This window comes from Phaethon lepturus, unplaced genomic scaffold, assembly GCF_000687285.1.
Source record: "Phaethon lepturus isolate BGI_N335 unplaced genomic scaffold, ASM68728v1 scaffold44934, whole genome shotgun sequence".
NCBI lineage: Eukaryota > Metazoa > Chordata > Aves > Phaethontiformes > Phaethontidae > Phaethon > Phaethon lepturus.
Window position 1 is genome coordinate 14459 of NW_010536382.1, and position 15072 is coordinate 29530.

Here is a 15072-nt window from a genome sequence, read left to right on the forward strand (position 1 = left end):
AAAATTTGCCGTCTGCTGCTCAGGAGGAATGAAAGCTTCAGAAGCTGTAAGGTGACTGTGTTAAAGTAGAAACTCCGTTTCTTCCTTAGCTCCTGCTCCATACCACAGAAGGATGCCTTTTATTTTAGAAAGATTGGATAAATCAGTGTTTCATGTATTGGTAAATGAATTCATGACTTAGTAAATGCTGAAAAGAATATCTCTGATGGGGTTGAAGGGGTGTTGTCTGGAGTTTTTATGCAAATGTTTGGCAGTAGATTTTTGTTTAAAATCTGTTTTGATTCAAGGGTGCCTTCCAGTGTAAAAATCTCTGTATTCTTCCCACTTAGTTCTATCTTTCCTTGGTTTGTTAATTCTCCATCTGTGTCTTTGAGACCCAGTCTATATCGAGTAAAGAGAAGCTGTTTGGTTTTGTCATTTGGAATATTCCACATATATGTATGAATATATGTGAAGATACATATATATTCATATCTTAGAACATAAGAAGTCTGCCTGGGTTTTGTCGTACTCCATTATGTATGTAATTACTATACAATTTTGTTATTATATCTTTTGCTGATTGTGTGAGTCTGCTATTGCAGCAAATAACTTGGTGGTCAGTACAGATAATAAAATCAACAAAACCTCTTTTTCTCTGCAGTCTTGAATAGCTGGCAGTTGAAATACTTCTGAAGCCTGCCTTTGTAATAAAACTGTAACAGAGTTAACAGAGTTGACAGACTAGCATCTTCCCCTTAACCTGATACATCTTCTTGTAGCTCCTATTTCTCTACCTCTGCCTCTGTTTAATGCTAGTGAAATTGCTGGTGTGACTTCACCTGACCATGCCGCCCTCATTGCACCACCTGTAGGTCATGGAGCATAAGTTGAAGGCTTTTTGTGGTCAGATGATGCCTGTCAAGCATATACAATATCAAAGCAGAAATTCAGGAAGCGATTAGGAAGAATTGGGTGAGGTAATTGGTGCATTAACCTTGTGTCTCTGAAACTTTCTGTTAGGGTCACCCTGCTCCTTATAAAACTGTCTCAGCCCGAGCAGCCGTTCCATCCACTATATTGCGACTTCCAGCAAGTGCCTTTCAAGATGTCTTCCAGAAATACCCTGAAACTCTTGTTAGAGTGGTACAGGTAAGCTTTGTTTTTAAGTAGAATTGGGGGAAGAAAAAAAAATCACTCTAATTTTAAAGTTACATTTTTGAAGTTCAGTAAGCTCATAATCCTTTTGCAGATACGGAACTGTTCAATATAGGTTCTTTTCAAGATTTGAACTAGTTTTGCTATTCCTCTCACTCTTAGAGTCCTAGACTCGATGATCTCAGCATTAATCACATACAGGAAGAAATAATTCATTTATATACATTTAATCAGTTTCTCTGTGTGATAGCCTGACCTGCACTGTAAGCTCTTTAGTCTTGGTGGGGTAGAATGTGCTGGCATGGGCTCTGCATCATGGTTATGCACCAACAGGGTTTCAAAATGGCTTAGAGCATGGAAAAGACAGTCATGTAATTCTGAGAAAGGACTGCTGTATCCTCACAAGCTGTTTATTGAGGGCTGAGGCTTTGCAAAATTCACAAAATTCAGACTGATGCGAGTTTCCCCTTCAGAAGCTATTGTCAGCATCTGAGGAAAGAGCTGTGCTTTGTATTAGTTGTAAGTTCACCTTCCTTTGCTTTACAGGAGCTTAGAAAGCTCTCAAGTGAGGACTGCAAATATGTCTTGCACATCCTGCAAGTGGAAGCTAGTGCAGGGACCAGTGAATTAATGATTTCAGTTTGGAGAGTTTGTCAAATGCTGCATTGTCCCACAGGTATAATAGTCAAATGGGTGCACATGACCTTATCAGTCATTTTGGTCTGTCCTTTTGGTTTACTATCACTTCTAAATCTTTTTGTCCTTGCAAGCTGTTCTGGTATCTGGATGATTTATGAGTGACACATGAACCTCCTAATACTGATGGTTGAGGAGAACAGATTATTAGAGCAACTTAATTTGCTCTGTGAGAGCTGATACGTAAGAGAGGATGGCTTAAGAATGGGAATAAACTGCCAGGGCAGAGGAAGGTCAGGTGGCAGTGATGTCTTACGCTAGTTTAGAGTGCTTGCAGAGCAGTGGCACGGGCTCCTTATGGGTAAATAATTTATTTTTTTTTTAATGGAGAGGGGGGAAATGCAAGCAAATGCATTTATTTCAAGGCATGTTTGTTATTCATGTTTACAGAAAGCAAAAAGCATTATTTGGTGTCTGGCAACAATGCTTTGGATTCTTGTGCCATCAAATGATGAAGTCTTTGGTAAATCACTTGACTCTATCTTTGCCTCAATTTATCAACTGCTGAAAAGGAATTTCAGCTTAGGGTACAGTCTGTATTTTATAAAATGCCTTCAGGTACTCTGGTACATAACTGTATGTAACTGCAAGAACGAGTGTGGGAGAATACTAAATCCACTCTTGTTGCTTCTTGATTTTTTTGTTCCTAGATCATCATGGTAAGGCTGCAGAGAGTGACATTCCTTGCTTTGCACAACTACCTTGGTCTGACTACTGAGCTCTTCAACTGTGTAAGTTTGGGGTACACTTCGTCTGTGCTTCCTATACAGCCTGTCTGTGCCAAGTCACACACAGGTTTTCCTTTTTTTCAGAAGACCGTAAAGCAAATGTTAAATATTAATTTAATAATGACAGTACTTGCAAGTACTTTACTTCTCTATAACCAGCCCATAAAACCTAATCTATGCTGATGCCTGGGGAATTGGGGGGAGCAGAACAAGCTTAAATTTCAAAAGTTTGTAGAAGCTCATCACTTCAAACTGATGTATGTGCCTCACTGCACAAACAACAATATGTTTCAGCAAGTCCCGATGTGTTAATGATGGTGAGTCACTTCTGCCTGTAACAGTTCGAAGGATGATGTATCCTTGGTGGAAGAGGATCAGGTCTGGGGATACTTAAGCAAAACGGACACACATAAGTCCATGGGCCATGATGGGATGCACCTAGGAGTGCTGAGGGAGTTGGCAGCTATCATTGCAAGGCCACCCTCGATAGTCTTTGACCACTGCGACTGGGGGAAGTACCCCAGGGGTCAATACAGGGTCCAGTGCTGTTTAACATGGGTGAGTGAGTGTTTTATATTTGCCTTTTCACCTTGCTGCTTGCAGCAGAGCCAAGCCATCCCGCTCATTTCTGTGGCAAGTGTAACATCTGGAGGAAGTTCGAGCAAAGCAGTAAAAAGACAAGTGTCTAACGTGTCAGAGGAAGATCGTGGAGAAAAATTTGAAAAAACTGGGGAAGCTCTGGAAATGGGTAATGTTTCTGCAAACGTGTAGTAACCGTCCTTTGTGATGTTTTAATTGCCCTATTCATCAGAGGATTTCTATTTGATTAGAGTAGTTAGGGATTCTCTTAAATCAGCTTCAGGTTTGAAGTCTTTGGGTAGTCCTTAGCTTTAATAGGAAATTATTACTGTGGTGTGGATGATATCGAGGGATGAGGAGGAGGGGGAAAAAAATGGCTCCTAATGTTGGCTTCATAGGAGGAGCTGTGAAAATTCTGCACTCTGGGTACTAGCAGAACAATTGCTGGATATGTGTAGGCTTTCAGGTTGAAGTGTCAGTATTGAAACTGAACCTGGGAAAATAGATTGAATTGAACTTTGCCTCTGAACCTGAAAATTTTTTTTTTAATTAAAGCAAAAGTAGGGAGCAGGTTTAAACAATGTTTCACATTGGTGTTTCAAAACCTTTTAACACAGCCTTTAATAAGTTTTAAAAGTGAGTAGTGAGAGGTTCTTGTCAATGAAATTTATTAGGAAGCACCTTTTCACATTTGTGTAATTTTTTTGTTTCTAAATTTCAGATATGTTGAAAGTTTCTGGTACAGAAAGCTCTGAGCATGTTTTCAGAAGAAGTCTTTCTTCACCTCCCTATGCAGGATCTGCAGAGGCTTCTAGTAAGTAGCGCGTGGCAAAATTGTCTAAAATACGTAATGTATCTAATCATGTGGGGGAAGACACATGCTCTCTGGAGCACTGGGCTAGATAATCCTCCTGTTTATGTTAGGAAGCAGTACTACTGCAAGACTATTATCTAGCTCGTTTGTCAAAAACTGATTTTCTGAAGTAACAAATGGACTATTATCTAAGAGGGCATTCTCTTGCTGTCTTTATTAGCAATGGGGAACAGTACAGTAATTGGCTACTGAGAGACCTGCAAATGAAGAGCTTTATTAATTGACATAACTGAAATAAAGCAAGTTATGATGATATGCTGTCAACTTTCATGCAAAAGATGACACACGATTCTTGCTTGGCTGATTGTCCCAAAGAGCACATTTCATGGCTTTGTTGCTTTTAGAGGAATGGTGTTTGAGTGGGTGATAAAGGTGATTTCTCACTGAATGCTCTGATAGATTTATGAGGCTGAGCAGTATTCATTTCAGTGAATTTCAGTCATCTTCACTGTAGACATCTTCCTCTGAGCCAGTTGTTTACATTAGCTTTATGTTCAAGGTAGAGAAAGTGGAACTTCTTGGGTGAACCATAAAAGGAAAGAATCTGTCTCTTGTTAGCTGAGTACCAGACTAACCATCCTGAGGTGGTTGTAAGGTCATGCTTAGATACTATAGTCATTATGGAGGTATTGTTAATAGAGAAGTCATATAAAGTTTAATCAGTGGAATAAAGGTACCCTGGATACATTAGAAGATACATGTGTTGCTTACGTTGACTATTAAATGGCTTAGGAGATAAGAACATTTATTTTCATATATGTTAGGTTGTTTTGCACTATGCTTTATAAAATATACCAGCAGACTTGATTCAGTGGTGCATTCAGAAATGCTTACTCTGAACATAGCCATTTTTCCCCAAGGTAAATAAAGTAGTTCAGTGAGATCTGCCTGGGCAGCCCTGTAATGCTTTTAAGGCAGGGTCCATGCGTGTTGTTAGAAGCTTTTATGTGGAATGATCCCTGCATACCTAACCGTGAATAGGTCTGTCCTTCCTTTCTCCTTTTACGTGTTGTAAGAGTTATGTCAGGGTACACAGAGCTTAGCAGAGAGAGAAAATTAATTTTTACTGACAGAAGGAGCATATCTAATTGGGTAATTATGGTTTGTCTCAGTTAATGGAGATGACTTCTGTTCACTGCACTGAGGCTACAGTCACTCTGTAGCTTGCACGGAGAGTATCTTCATGTCTGTAATGAAAAGATCAAGATCTTGCTTCAGATTTTCTTCTGCTACCTTACTGTGTGTTCAGACTCCATGGGAATATTGATTATGTTTATTATTGATTCAAAGAAAAGAGAACTGTCTGTTATTAGAGTCATACAAGTGCTATTATCTCGGCATCTCTTTGATTTGCTTGGCTCATTAAAATCAACAGAAACTGTTAAAAATGACTTTCGGGAAAACATTTTTGCCTCAGCTGCTCTTGGGGTTGGGGTGTAACTTGTTCTTCTGTGTTTTGTATAGCTGGCTAAGCTGAAACGTAACAGTTGTGTAGGTGAGGAAATATGATCCTGCCAACTCAGGCTAGCCTACTTTTTAAGTATACTAACCCTTTATGTGGAAAAAGATGTAATTAAGTCATGTGGAGTATCTGGGCTGGTGGACAGAAGAATTAGATGAACGAAATAAAACCACAGGATCTTTTGTATGTGATAACTTCATTGGTTTCATTGTTCCTGGAAGTGTTCCCAACTTAATTTTTTCAAGGTTAAATAGCAGTTATCTTTTATTGGTTGGTTTGGGGATTTTTTTTTTATCAAGAGTTAAGAGGAGCTGCTTTTACTTCTTCAGAATTGAAGCTGTGACCCTACAGCATAGGTGCAGGAGCACAGGGCCACCTGCGTTAGGAAAAGCAGGTAGTTCAGTGAGTGAGTACTTGGAAGGAAAGAGGCAGTGAAATACTGCCAGGGACTGTGTCAGGTGCCATTGTTTTTGCAGTGATTTCCATACCAGCAGTGTGTGGGTTACCAGGGAGCATGTGTTCATCAAACAGGATTGCATTCCACTCTCGAGTTTCCCACTGCCTTCTGTTCTTTTGACTCAACGCTTCTAGTTAAAGCTTGTTCTGCTCTATCCTTTCTAACTCCCATCTGAGCAACAAGGCAGTTTAATTAATCACTGTGTGGGAAGCTTATATCTATGACTGAGATGAAGATTTCTGCTTTGAATAGAAGTCTAGTAGACATAAGCTTTCACTCTTAGAATGCCTCCTCTTTTTCCTTTCTCTGATTTTTTTAATATGCAGAGCTATGTAGAGGATGCTTTGCATGCCTACATACCCATTATCAGATTATTTAGGTTTAACCCAAGAAGTGTGTGTTTAGATTTAAAATGCACTTGGTGTACTGGGGCTTAATAATTACGCTGACACTGTGATTTGTGGGGCAGTATAATTGACAGGTAGTCAAATCAGACCATATGGAGTTCCATGCTGCTATTTCTACTATCCCAGCTTTTTTTGTTTATAACTAATTTAAGGGTCTTTAATGCTGGAATGTGTATGAAATTCAGCTAGTAGCATAAACAGCTCTTTTTTTTTTTTTTTTTTTCTGGGTCATCTTATGGTTTGTAACTTTTGCTGACGACAATCTTTGGGTCAACTTGTTGGGTTTCTTGTTTGGAAGCTGATCATTAAATGGTGTTATGACCCAAATGGCAGATAGGATTTACTGCAGGCAAAGATTTGTTCGTATTTGTAGATAACATGGAAAAGAGTACTCTGAGGTAGATCTGAATCCTTGGGACTGTAGGATCCTCTCCTTGTCCTAGCTGGGGTGGAGATAGGAGTTGAGCTCCTTCAGAAATAAAATAGTTGTATTTTTAAAATTAAATTTATAGACAGCTGTTCATGGGAGGGTAATATTTTCACATGATCATATGCAACAAGGATGTAACTATAGGGCAGCTCCAACTTTTCAAAGATCGGAGCAATCCTGGGCAAACTCGGTGTGTGTGTGTAGCGTGGGGGTGGTGGGGGAGAAATTCAGAATTAAAAATTTGAGCCTTTTATTAGGTAACAAAATTCAACAGTCAGGAAAGACAATTGTTTTTCCTAAGGGCCCATCCTATTTTGGAGCAGCAGTTGGTATTTTAAAAAGCAGAAGTGTAAGAACAATGTAGTAACAGAAAGAAAAAGGCTTGAGGGAGAAAATGTAAACTTTTCTGAATACAGTGTATTTTTGAGATATATTGGGCATGGAAATATGATAGAAATGATTATGGGTTTATTTGTTGAAGGAAATTGCAATCTCTGCATGATTTTTAAACTCAGCAGTAAATCATCAGGCTGATATGTGGGTATCCTTTCAAGGTAATTAAATAGGAACTGTTTCCCAGTTATGTTTGCATTATTGATTCTCTCAGATAAATTCCTGAAAGGTGGATGAGACAGCCAAGAAGCTAATATAATTAAGATGGATTAAAATTGGGAAGTAAGGAATAGAAGTTGTTAGACTTCAAATTAATGAATTAAATAAGTGAGACCTGTAAGGGAATTCCTTAAGTATCGCTCAGCACATGACATGCATTAGAAGTTTGGACAAGCTATAGAAAAGATCTGAAATTATTTTATGCATTGAGGCGGGGGGAATGCTTTCTATGGAGAGACTTTAAGAAGTTGTTGCTCATAATATTCTCTCTATGAAAGCTCTTGCAATATATTGGGTAAAAAAAATGTTCTTTGGTTTAGTGGAGAAAAGGTTAATAAGAATAATTTCCTAAAAAAAGTGAAGTAAATCTGTTTGGTAGATTTGCCTCTTCCTGGTAATCTTCAGATCGGAATGACTCTGTTTTGTCTACCTCAAAATAATTGTTGTACTCCGTGGGAATTTTGGGACATATTTTATACATGAGCTCTGATGAGAAGATTTAAAGTTTCCATCAGATCTTCCAGGCTCAAAGAAACTAGGAAATAAATAAAAATATGAGGATGCCACTTTCTATTTTATCCTCAGCTTCAGAAATGAAAAAACAAATAGTTGCTAAACTTTGCATACTATCTGCTGTTTCTGAGTAACTGTAATAAGGGAGGTGCTTAAAAGATTTTCATATTGCTTGTAGATAATTCCAGCGGTGCGAAGTCGGACATGGACATGGCGTATGAAAGAGCCAGAGTGCACTTTGGCTCGGAGGACGCTGCCAGCAGTCCTGTTGTGGGCAAGGTAGGTCTTCTCCTTTGGAGACCCCAGCACGTTTCTGGCATTGCAATTCCTTACTCATCATTATTCTTTTGAGTAATTTAGATGTTTTCTCCCTTACTTTGAAATGCTGCCCTTGCAACTTCTGTATGAGTTGTGATATTTGATGGTCTTGTATTGGTGTGTTTTAGTTTACAGTTGTTTCTGTAGATTTTGGTGACTGTTTTGGCTTTTTAGTGCAATCTTGAAACTCTGTGGAGATTCCTTTGGCAAGTAATGGGAAATCTGCTGCAACTTCTTGATTTTTAGCTGTTGCCTTCCCGTGATTCATAAAAAGGATTATTTGGAAAGGCAGACTTGTCAGATCATGCTTTATTTGTGAGAGTTACTTGCAGCAAAGGGTTAAGCCTGTGAATTTCCTGTAGGTTTTCAGTCATGTTTTATGAATCTGTTTTTGTGGTCGTCTTTTTACAAGTATTAACCTGGAAGTTAAGAGCATTTTTGTGCTCTTGAATTATAAAACTGCAAACCAAAATCTGAAGAGAAACTGTGGCTCCATGTGACCTTGACGGACATTTTATCTTTTTCTCCATCTTTGTATATAGTGTTGATCAAGTTTTAGTTCTGTCAAGCTGGCAGCTGCCCAGTTTCTGAAAAGTCTCTTATTCTTCCCTTTTGCAAGCTGTGATGAGTAACTTTGTTTGACTTGAGTGTCAAGCTTTGCAGAAAAAAACAAGGATAATGAAGTTAGCAAGCTGTTGCTATTTTGGAAACCTAGCTTTTTTTTTTCCTAGGCCACCAGTTGTGGTAGATAGAGAACACAGATGATACGTCAAGTTTTTGCTGGGTAGGTGCCAATTACAGTGTTGAAAGGATACTTGTTGTGTATCTGTTCCTTGCAGTCGATACTGAAGAAGACGGTGACGGTGACAGAAACTCCTTCAGCGGTTTTCCATTATAGTGCTGTGCACGATTCCTGTAACAGCAAACATATTGATGCCATCGTCGAAGCAGCAAAGAAAGACCTTTCAACCTTGATGAAACTTGATGTAAGTTACTGCAGGAAAAAATGGCTTTGTTTCTGCTTTTCATCTCATTCTGCCAGGCACTAAAGAGAAAATTGTCTCCCTAGTACACTGTAGACTAGCTGAATGTTTTATTCCCTAGTCCATTGAAGTTATTAGAAGGCCTGAAATAAATCCTGAATTATTCTGCCATTTGAAAAGAACATACTGAAATGCACTACGCGAATCTTTTCTCACTGTGTACAGATTTATTCATGTGAGAAGTGTGCAATTTCTGCTGCCTTGTAATTTCATGCTCTCGCACACTGTGTGAAGAAGTTATGTAAAGGGGTTCAGGTAATCGCTGAATCTATTAATCCTGTTGGCATAGCATCCGAATGCCTTGTTTGATTTTTGGAACTGAATCTCTGTATTTGGCCATTGGCTCTGAGCGCATTTTGCAGCTGAGTGATTGTGCTGTGCCCATTCTTCTACTTTAAGAGCTCTCATCAAACAACACTTGCTAGAACTTAAAAGATTTTACTTTTGGATTTTAACATTCCTTGCTGACTTCCAAATTATTCCCCTTACAACTTCAAAATCTTGGTTATGATCTTTCAGCTACCAGTAGTGAGGCTCGAGATACATGCTCTACGTTGTCGTTGATTTGACTAAGGGGTGCAGTACTGTCTGTTAGTCTGCTGGAGAATCAACTGTCTTGTCATGTTAATTTTCAGTTTTTTCAGGCATTTATATCCTCATGAAAAGGCTACAGACTAGTTTAGAAGAAATTCTTGTTACAGATGGAGTAAAGTAGGACTAGGTACTTTCATCTGTTCTGTTCAGCCTTCTGTTCTTGATAGGACTGGCCTCAGACACCGCTTGTAATGAAAGTTGGTATCCAATATCCAATTGATGTCGTCCTTTTTAGACCTATCGGATCATGAGCAAAAATTCCAAGGAAAAACCGTTGAGTTTACTTCAACTAGAGTTGAAGTTAATTGGAACAGTATCCTTAAAATGCAGCATTTAACAGGCAGTGTTTTTAACATGAAGCTCTGAATAGTAATGAAATAAGGTAAACTTTTCAAATTTTGATATTATAGCAACTCAGTTTTTCACAAGCAACTAAAAATCTGATGGAATGTAACCAAATGCTAGAAATCTCATTTAAAGGTCAATGTTAATTTTTTCAGTGCAGGATAGCAAAAGTTGATTCTTCTGCAGGCAATAAAAGAAACATCTTATTGTGTTTAAAATATTTGTGTTCAGTGCTACTTACAGAAAGGAAGAAAATTAATTCTGTAAGCTCTTCTAAAAAAAAAAAAAGCTCAGTTCTTTTACTTCTCAGCTGGCTGGAGGCATTTTAAGATGTCATTTTTCAGAGCAGCCAATCAGTGTGAATAAAATCAAGATGTTTTGATGACAGATGGTGATGTTTTGGTTTTTGGTGGTTTGGTAGTTGTATTTTTTTTTCCCAGAGACTGTAAGAGAGAGGGAGGAGGGTATAATATATATATCTCCTTATAGGAGAGAGGCAGTATTATTTCAAATGCCCCTCAGGTATCTGACTTCAGAACTAAGATTTTCTTTTTCTTCTTTTGTTCAAAATAACTTGAGTTCTTTGGGTCTCTGTCCTGAATGGTTTTCAATCTCATACAACTTTCACATGTGTTCAGCTTTATCTGCAGTTATGAGAGTTAAACAATATTGCAGGGCATATGTTCTGAGTGAGTTACAAGGGAATTGAGTCGCTTCCTTTGACAAAAAAAATTATTTGTCCCAGTTAATTACTGTTTTTGTTTATTGTTTAGAAGTGGTTTATGCTTTCACTTTGCATCATAAAGTGATTATGCTCTGCTAATTTGTTATCTATTATAGTAACACAAGGAAAGAAACTTGCTGTGAAAGGGATTTTGTTGTGCTAGCAACTTCTTTTCCTAGAAAGCTAGTGGCTAGAGGAGGCTGGAGGGGGTCAGTGCAAAGTTATTTAGCTCAAACCTTGTAACTATGCAATGCTGCATTTGGGTTTGCTGGTCTTGCCCATTCAAGAGAGAAGATACTAGACAGGATGGGTCTTGTTGCTTAATCAGGGTGGTAATAGCACAGAAAAGTAGAATTTCAAGGACTACTTGGCGGTCATTCAAGTCTCTTTTCATGCCCAAGGCAGAATCAAATATTGCTAAGTCATTTCTGGCAGGTTTTTGTCTAAACTGTTCTTAAAGATCTCCAATGATGAGGACTTCACAGCTTTGTGTGCAATCTATTCCAGTACTTAGGTAGTCTTAGATGTGAAGAAAATCTTTGCAACAAGTTTTGTTAGAGCTAATGTAGCCAAAAAACCAGCCGTTGATAAGTAGGGCTCATTAGGGAGCTTGTGTTCCCTTACTGTGAGATACTTTCATAGTTAAAACTTTGTCTTTAAGAATAGGTAATACTGTACAACCGTAAGTGTATAAATATAGAAGAAACATCATAGAAATTAGTTGAGTTGATATTGCCAAACCAAAATATTTTGACAGGTGCTTGTCAGGTTCTTTGCATTGGATATGTTCCCGTGAAACAGATTGGTTTCAATAAAACTATTTTTTGATGAAAATCTGTTCTTTTTATCAGCTGTAGGTGTAAAGAATAATTCTGATTATTTCACTTGCTCTATTTTGTTTTCGAACCGAAAATGCAAAGAGAAAAACCTGGTGTAACAATTACAGTGGTAAAACGTTGACATCTCTGCTATGTTGTTTTCCTGCTGCAGTAAGGCTAATGACTATGGGCAGATCCTGCTATGCTGCTTGCACTGAACTGTATCTCGCTGCGCGTGCAGCGCTCTTGCTTTGAGTGGTTCTGCCTGGGTGGCAAAGTCCCAGACACTCCAGCTTTGCCTTGCAGAGGTTAAGCTGCGAGACGCCAGGACTACACTGTCACTCTCAGCATAAAGTAAGAATCACGTAATCGAGCGTACATTTTTGCCCCTACCCATTTGGATGATGATACCAAAATGTTGAGCTTTTGAAGATTTGCTGGTTTGGATGGAAGTTTTGCCAAAGCAAAGGTGGCCTGAAGCACTAGGGTTTGATACTGACTGCACATGGGACACCAAATTGTTGGGGCGGTTCTTTGAGATGAAAGAAAATTCTCTCCATGCCTGGTGGTTGTCTGTGTTACATACTTGGGATTATGGTGGTGACCAGTTTTGGAGCTGGGAAGGAATCTTCTGATCAGTTGATGCACTGAACCAGATCAGCGGTTGCCATTGCAGGGGTTTGGGGTTGAGTCCAAACTGAGGGCAGGCTTTTGGAAAGACCCTCCCTCCCGTGTGCTCTTCAGTCAGGAGGAAAATTCCCACTCTTCTGTGCAATCCATGTGTGCATGCAGACAAGAATTCATTACTTTGGGGAAGCTTTTGCTCTACGGTGTGTATGACAATCTGCTACGCGGGCACAGCACAGCTGAGCTGTGTGACCAGGGAAGGGCTGTGATAAAGCGAGTGTTAGATCATCTTGTCCAGTTCCTCCATGTAGACAATCTCCTCTCATTTTACCTTCCTTTGAAAATAACTTCATATTTCATGATTTTCATGCCAGCTGGTAGAGGGCTGTTTTCGTTATAGACCCTTAAGAGTCTGGGGACAAAATTGACAAATACAAAACCCTTAAGATTCTAAGTCTGATCAATTGAAATAAATTAAACCTTTTTGTCCTGTGGAAGAAATGTCTGTTGGGTAGAGAAATGTAAAAATCTGTGCGCCACATTTTAAAGAGATTCAACTACTTACAATATCGTCTTTAGTAATTATTATTTTTATTTGCTTTATTTGAATGCTTCCTTACATTCTTGGATCTTTTACATGTGTACAGACAAGTAAATTGTACCCTCCACCCCCTTCTTCAGGATCCTTCGTTGTTGAATGGCAAAGTGACGCTGCATCAGGTTACTGCTGGGACTGTGCTATCGAGGCAAGGAGATCAGGTGAGTCAGCATCATCTGAGAGTAGAGAGAGTGTAAGTCTGGCTCAGTCTTTGGCCCCCACCATAGGGTATTGATACACGTTCATGATGATAGACAAAAAGTGCTCCCCCCAGCCCCTTCCAAGCCTTTTCTTCTCGATGTGAAACAATCCCAGCTCTCAGGCTTTCCGTGCACACGGAGTAGCAGCGTAGCCAGAGCCAGAGTGGAAATCTGGTACCTGTCTGTTTTCAGCTCTTCTGTACCTTCATGAGAAGGAACGGAGTGTCATACCTCCATCCTTCCTGAGGAGGTATGGAGAGTGGGCAGCCCTTCTTCATGCTCTGCACTGCGGGCTTTCGGTGATCTCGCTCAGTTGCAGTAAAGTTTTGGGTTGTGTCCCCCCGCGCCCGCACCAATAGAAATCTAGTGGTGTTTGTTTATAGCAAAGGGTATTTAGGATATAACAAGGTTCATTTATAATAATACTGTGTAAACAGACAAGCTTATGCAAAGCAGATGAGAGGCAGCTCCAATTACGGTGCTGCGGTATTCTGCTCTGCTGAACTGCAACGTCCCTCATCATGCTGCTGTGATTGCCCCATTATCTCCATTTGCAATTCTGTTGTTATTTCTTGAGATCTTACAGATGCAGCCTTCATTTTTCATAACCGTACAAAAAGAAACACATTTTTCAATATCATGGCTGCTTAGTTTTAAATATTCATAACCTGCTTTTAATAATTCACTATTGTGTCTTATTTTATCACCTAATTGTTCAAAAACTGTAGGGAGCTTTCTGGAAAACAGATCGGTCATGATAGTACTGTCGCTGTGATAATTGCTTTTAAAATCTTGGGGGATTTTATTGAGCTCTTTTTGCATTTTCTCCAGGATGTTAATGTTTGCTTTGTGGTCTCGGGGATGCTTCATGTGTACCAACGGAAGATAGACTCGGAGGAGGACACCTGTCTGTTCATTACCCATCCAGGAGAACTCGTAGGTCAGCTCGCTGTCCTGACGGGGGAACCACTGATTTTCACCATCAAGGCCAACCGAGATTGCAGCTTCCTGGCTATTTCCAAGTCCCATTTCTATGAGTGAGTTCTGCCATGAAAACGCATATTGGTTTGTGTGTGTGTGTTGTTGTTTTGTTTTTTTTGTTTTGTTTGTTTGTTGTTTTTTTTTTTTAATTTTTGTGGCCCTTTTGAACGACTGTGAGTGGTGGATGTATGTGTGGTGTAGTACTGCTACAACACATCCCGTAGCAAACCATATAGCTTACGTGAGGGTTTTAAGTGCCCAGATGAGCTCTGACCCATCTACCAGATGGCTTTATCTCCAGCAAGAGGTAGTGCAGGGAACATGGTAATATTAAGTAGTGATATCTCCTTTGTTCCAGGTTTATAGAGCACTTAACCCAATGGGGCATGATTTATGACCCAAGACTCATATACTTTATAATCCAAATACGAAAGTCTGGCCAGACCCTGTGCTTTGCGGGGTTAAGTGCTTCTTTGCCAGGCCCTTTCTCTTAGTTTCATTATTCCTTTTTGCTGGAGAACCACCCCAGTTCTGTTTCCAAACACAGCCCAGGCTGTTGGGTGTGTCTTGGTGTAACTGTAGGTTTTCAATGCTCACTAATAAGACTAGGTCAAAGAACACTGCCCCTGTGGAAGACAGGTTCCTCTCTGGAGCTTGGAAGTAGTGCATGACTTGTGACTTAATGCTCTAAAGGGGGATTAGGTATTTCTTAATTACAAAACACACACCCAAACCCCATATGATGAGTGTTTGTCCAATATTGTCCTTGTCCAATATTAATGGTTAATGCTCTTGATTTATTCCATGATCCTGTTGTTAAGACTTACTATTAGTTCACACCCATAATTTGTGTCAAATTACCTCTTTCCTTCTCTAAAGACCTGCTAATCTGGCAAGTGCGCATGATTAAGACTCCAAACTGTGAAATT

The 15072-nt window shown here is 39.4% G+C and overlaps 1 protein-coding gene across 1 annotated transcript in view; it reads left to right on the forward strand.

Moving 5' to 3' along the window:
* LOC104616029 (patatin-like phospholipase domain-containing protein 7) overlaps positions 1 to 14203 on the forward strand; it is a 28134-nt gene extending 13931 nt beyond the window's left edge. The window contains exons 9-16 of the mRNA XM_010286143.1: positions 1003 to 1131; positions 2484 to 2564; positions 3165 to 3309; positions 3862 to 3954; positions 8074 to 8174; positions 9053 to 9199; positions 13046 to 13123; positions 13994 to 14203. Coding sequence (XP_010284445.1) covers positions 1003 to 1131; positions 2484 to 2564; positions 3165 to 3309; positions 3862 to 3954; positions 8074 to 8174; positions 9053 to 9199; positions 13046 to 13123; positions 13994 to 14203 — 984 coding nt within the window. The remainder of the gene's footprint in view (positions 1 to 1002; positions 1132 to 2483; positions 2565 to 3164; positions 3310 to 3861; positions 3955 to 8073; positions 8175 to 9052; positions 9200 to 13045; positions 13124 to 13993) is intronic.
* The last annotated feature ends 869 nt before the right edge of the window (positions 14204 to 15072 follow it).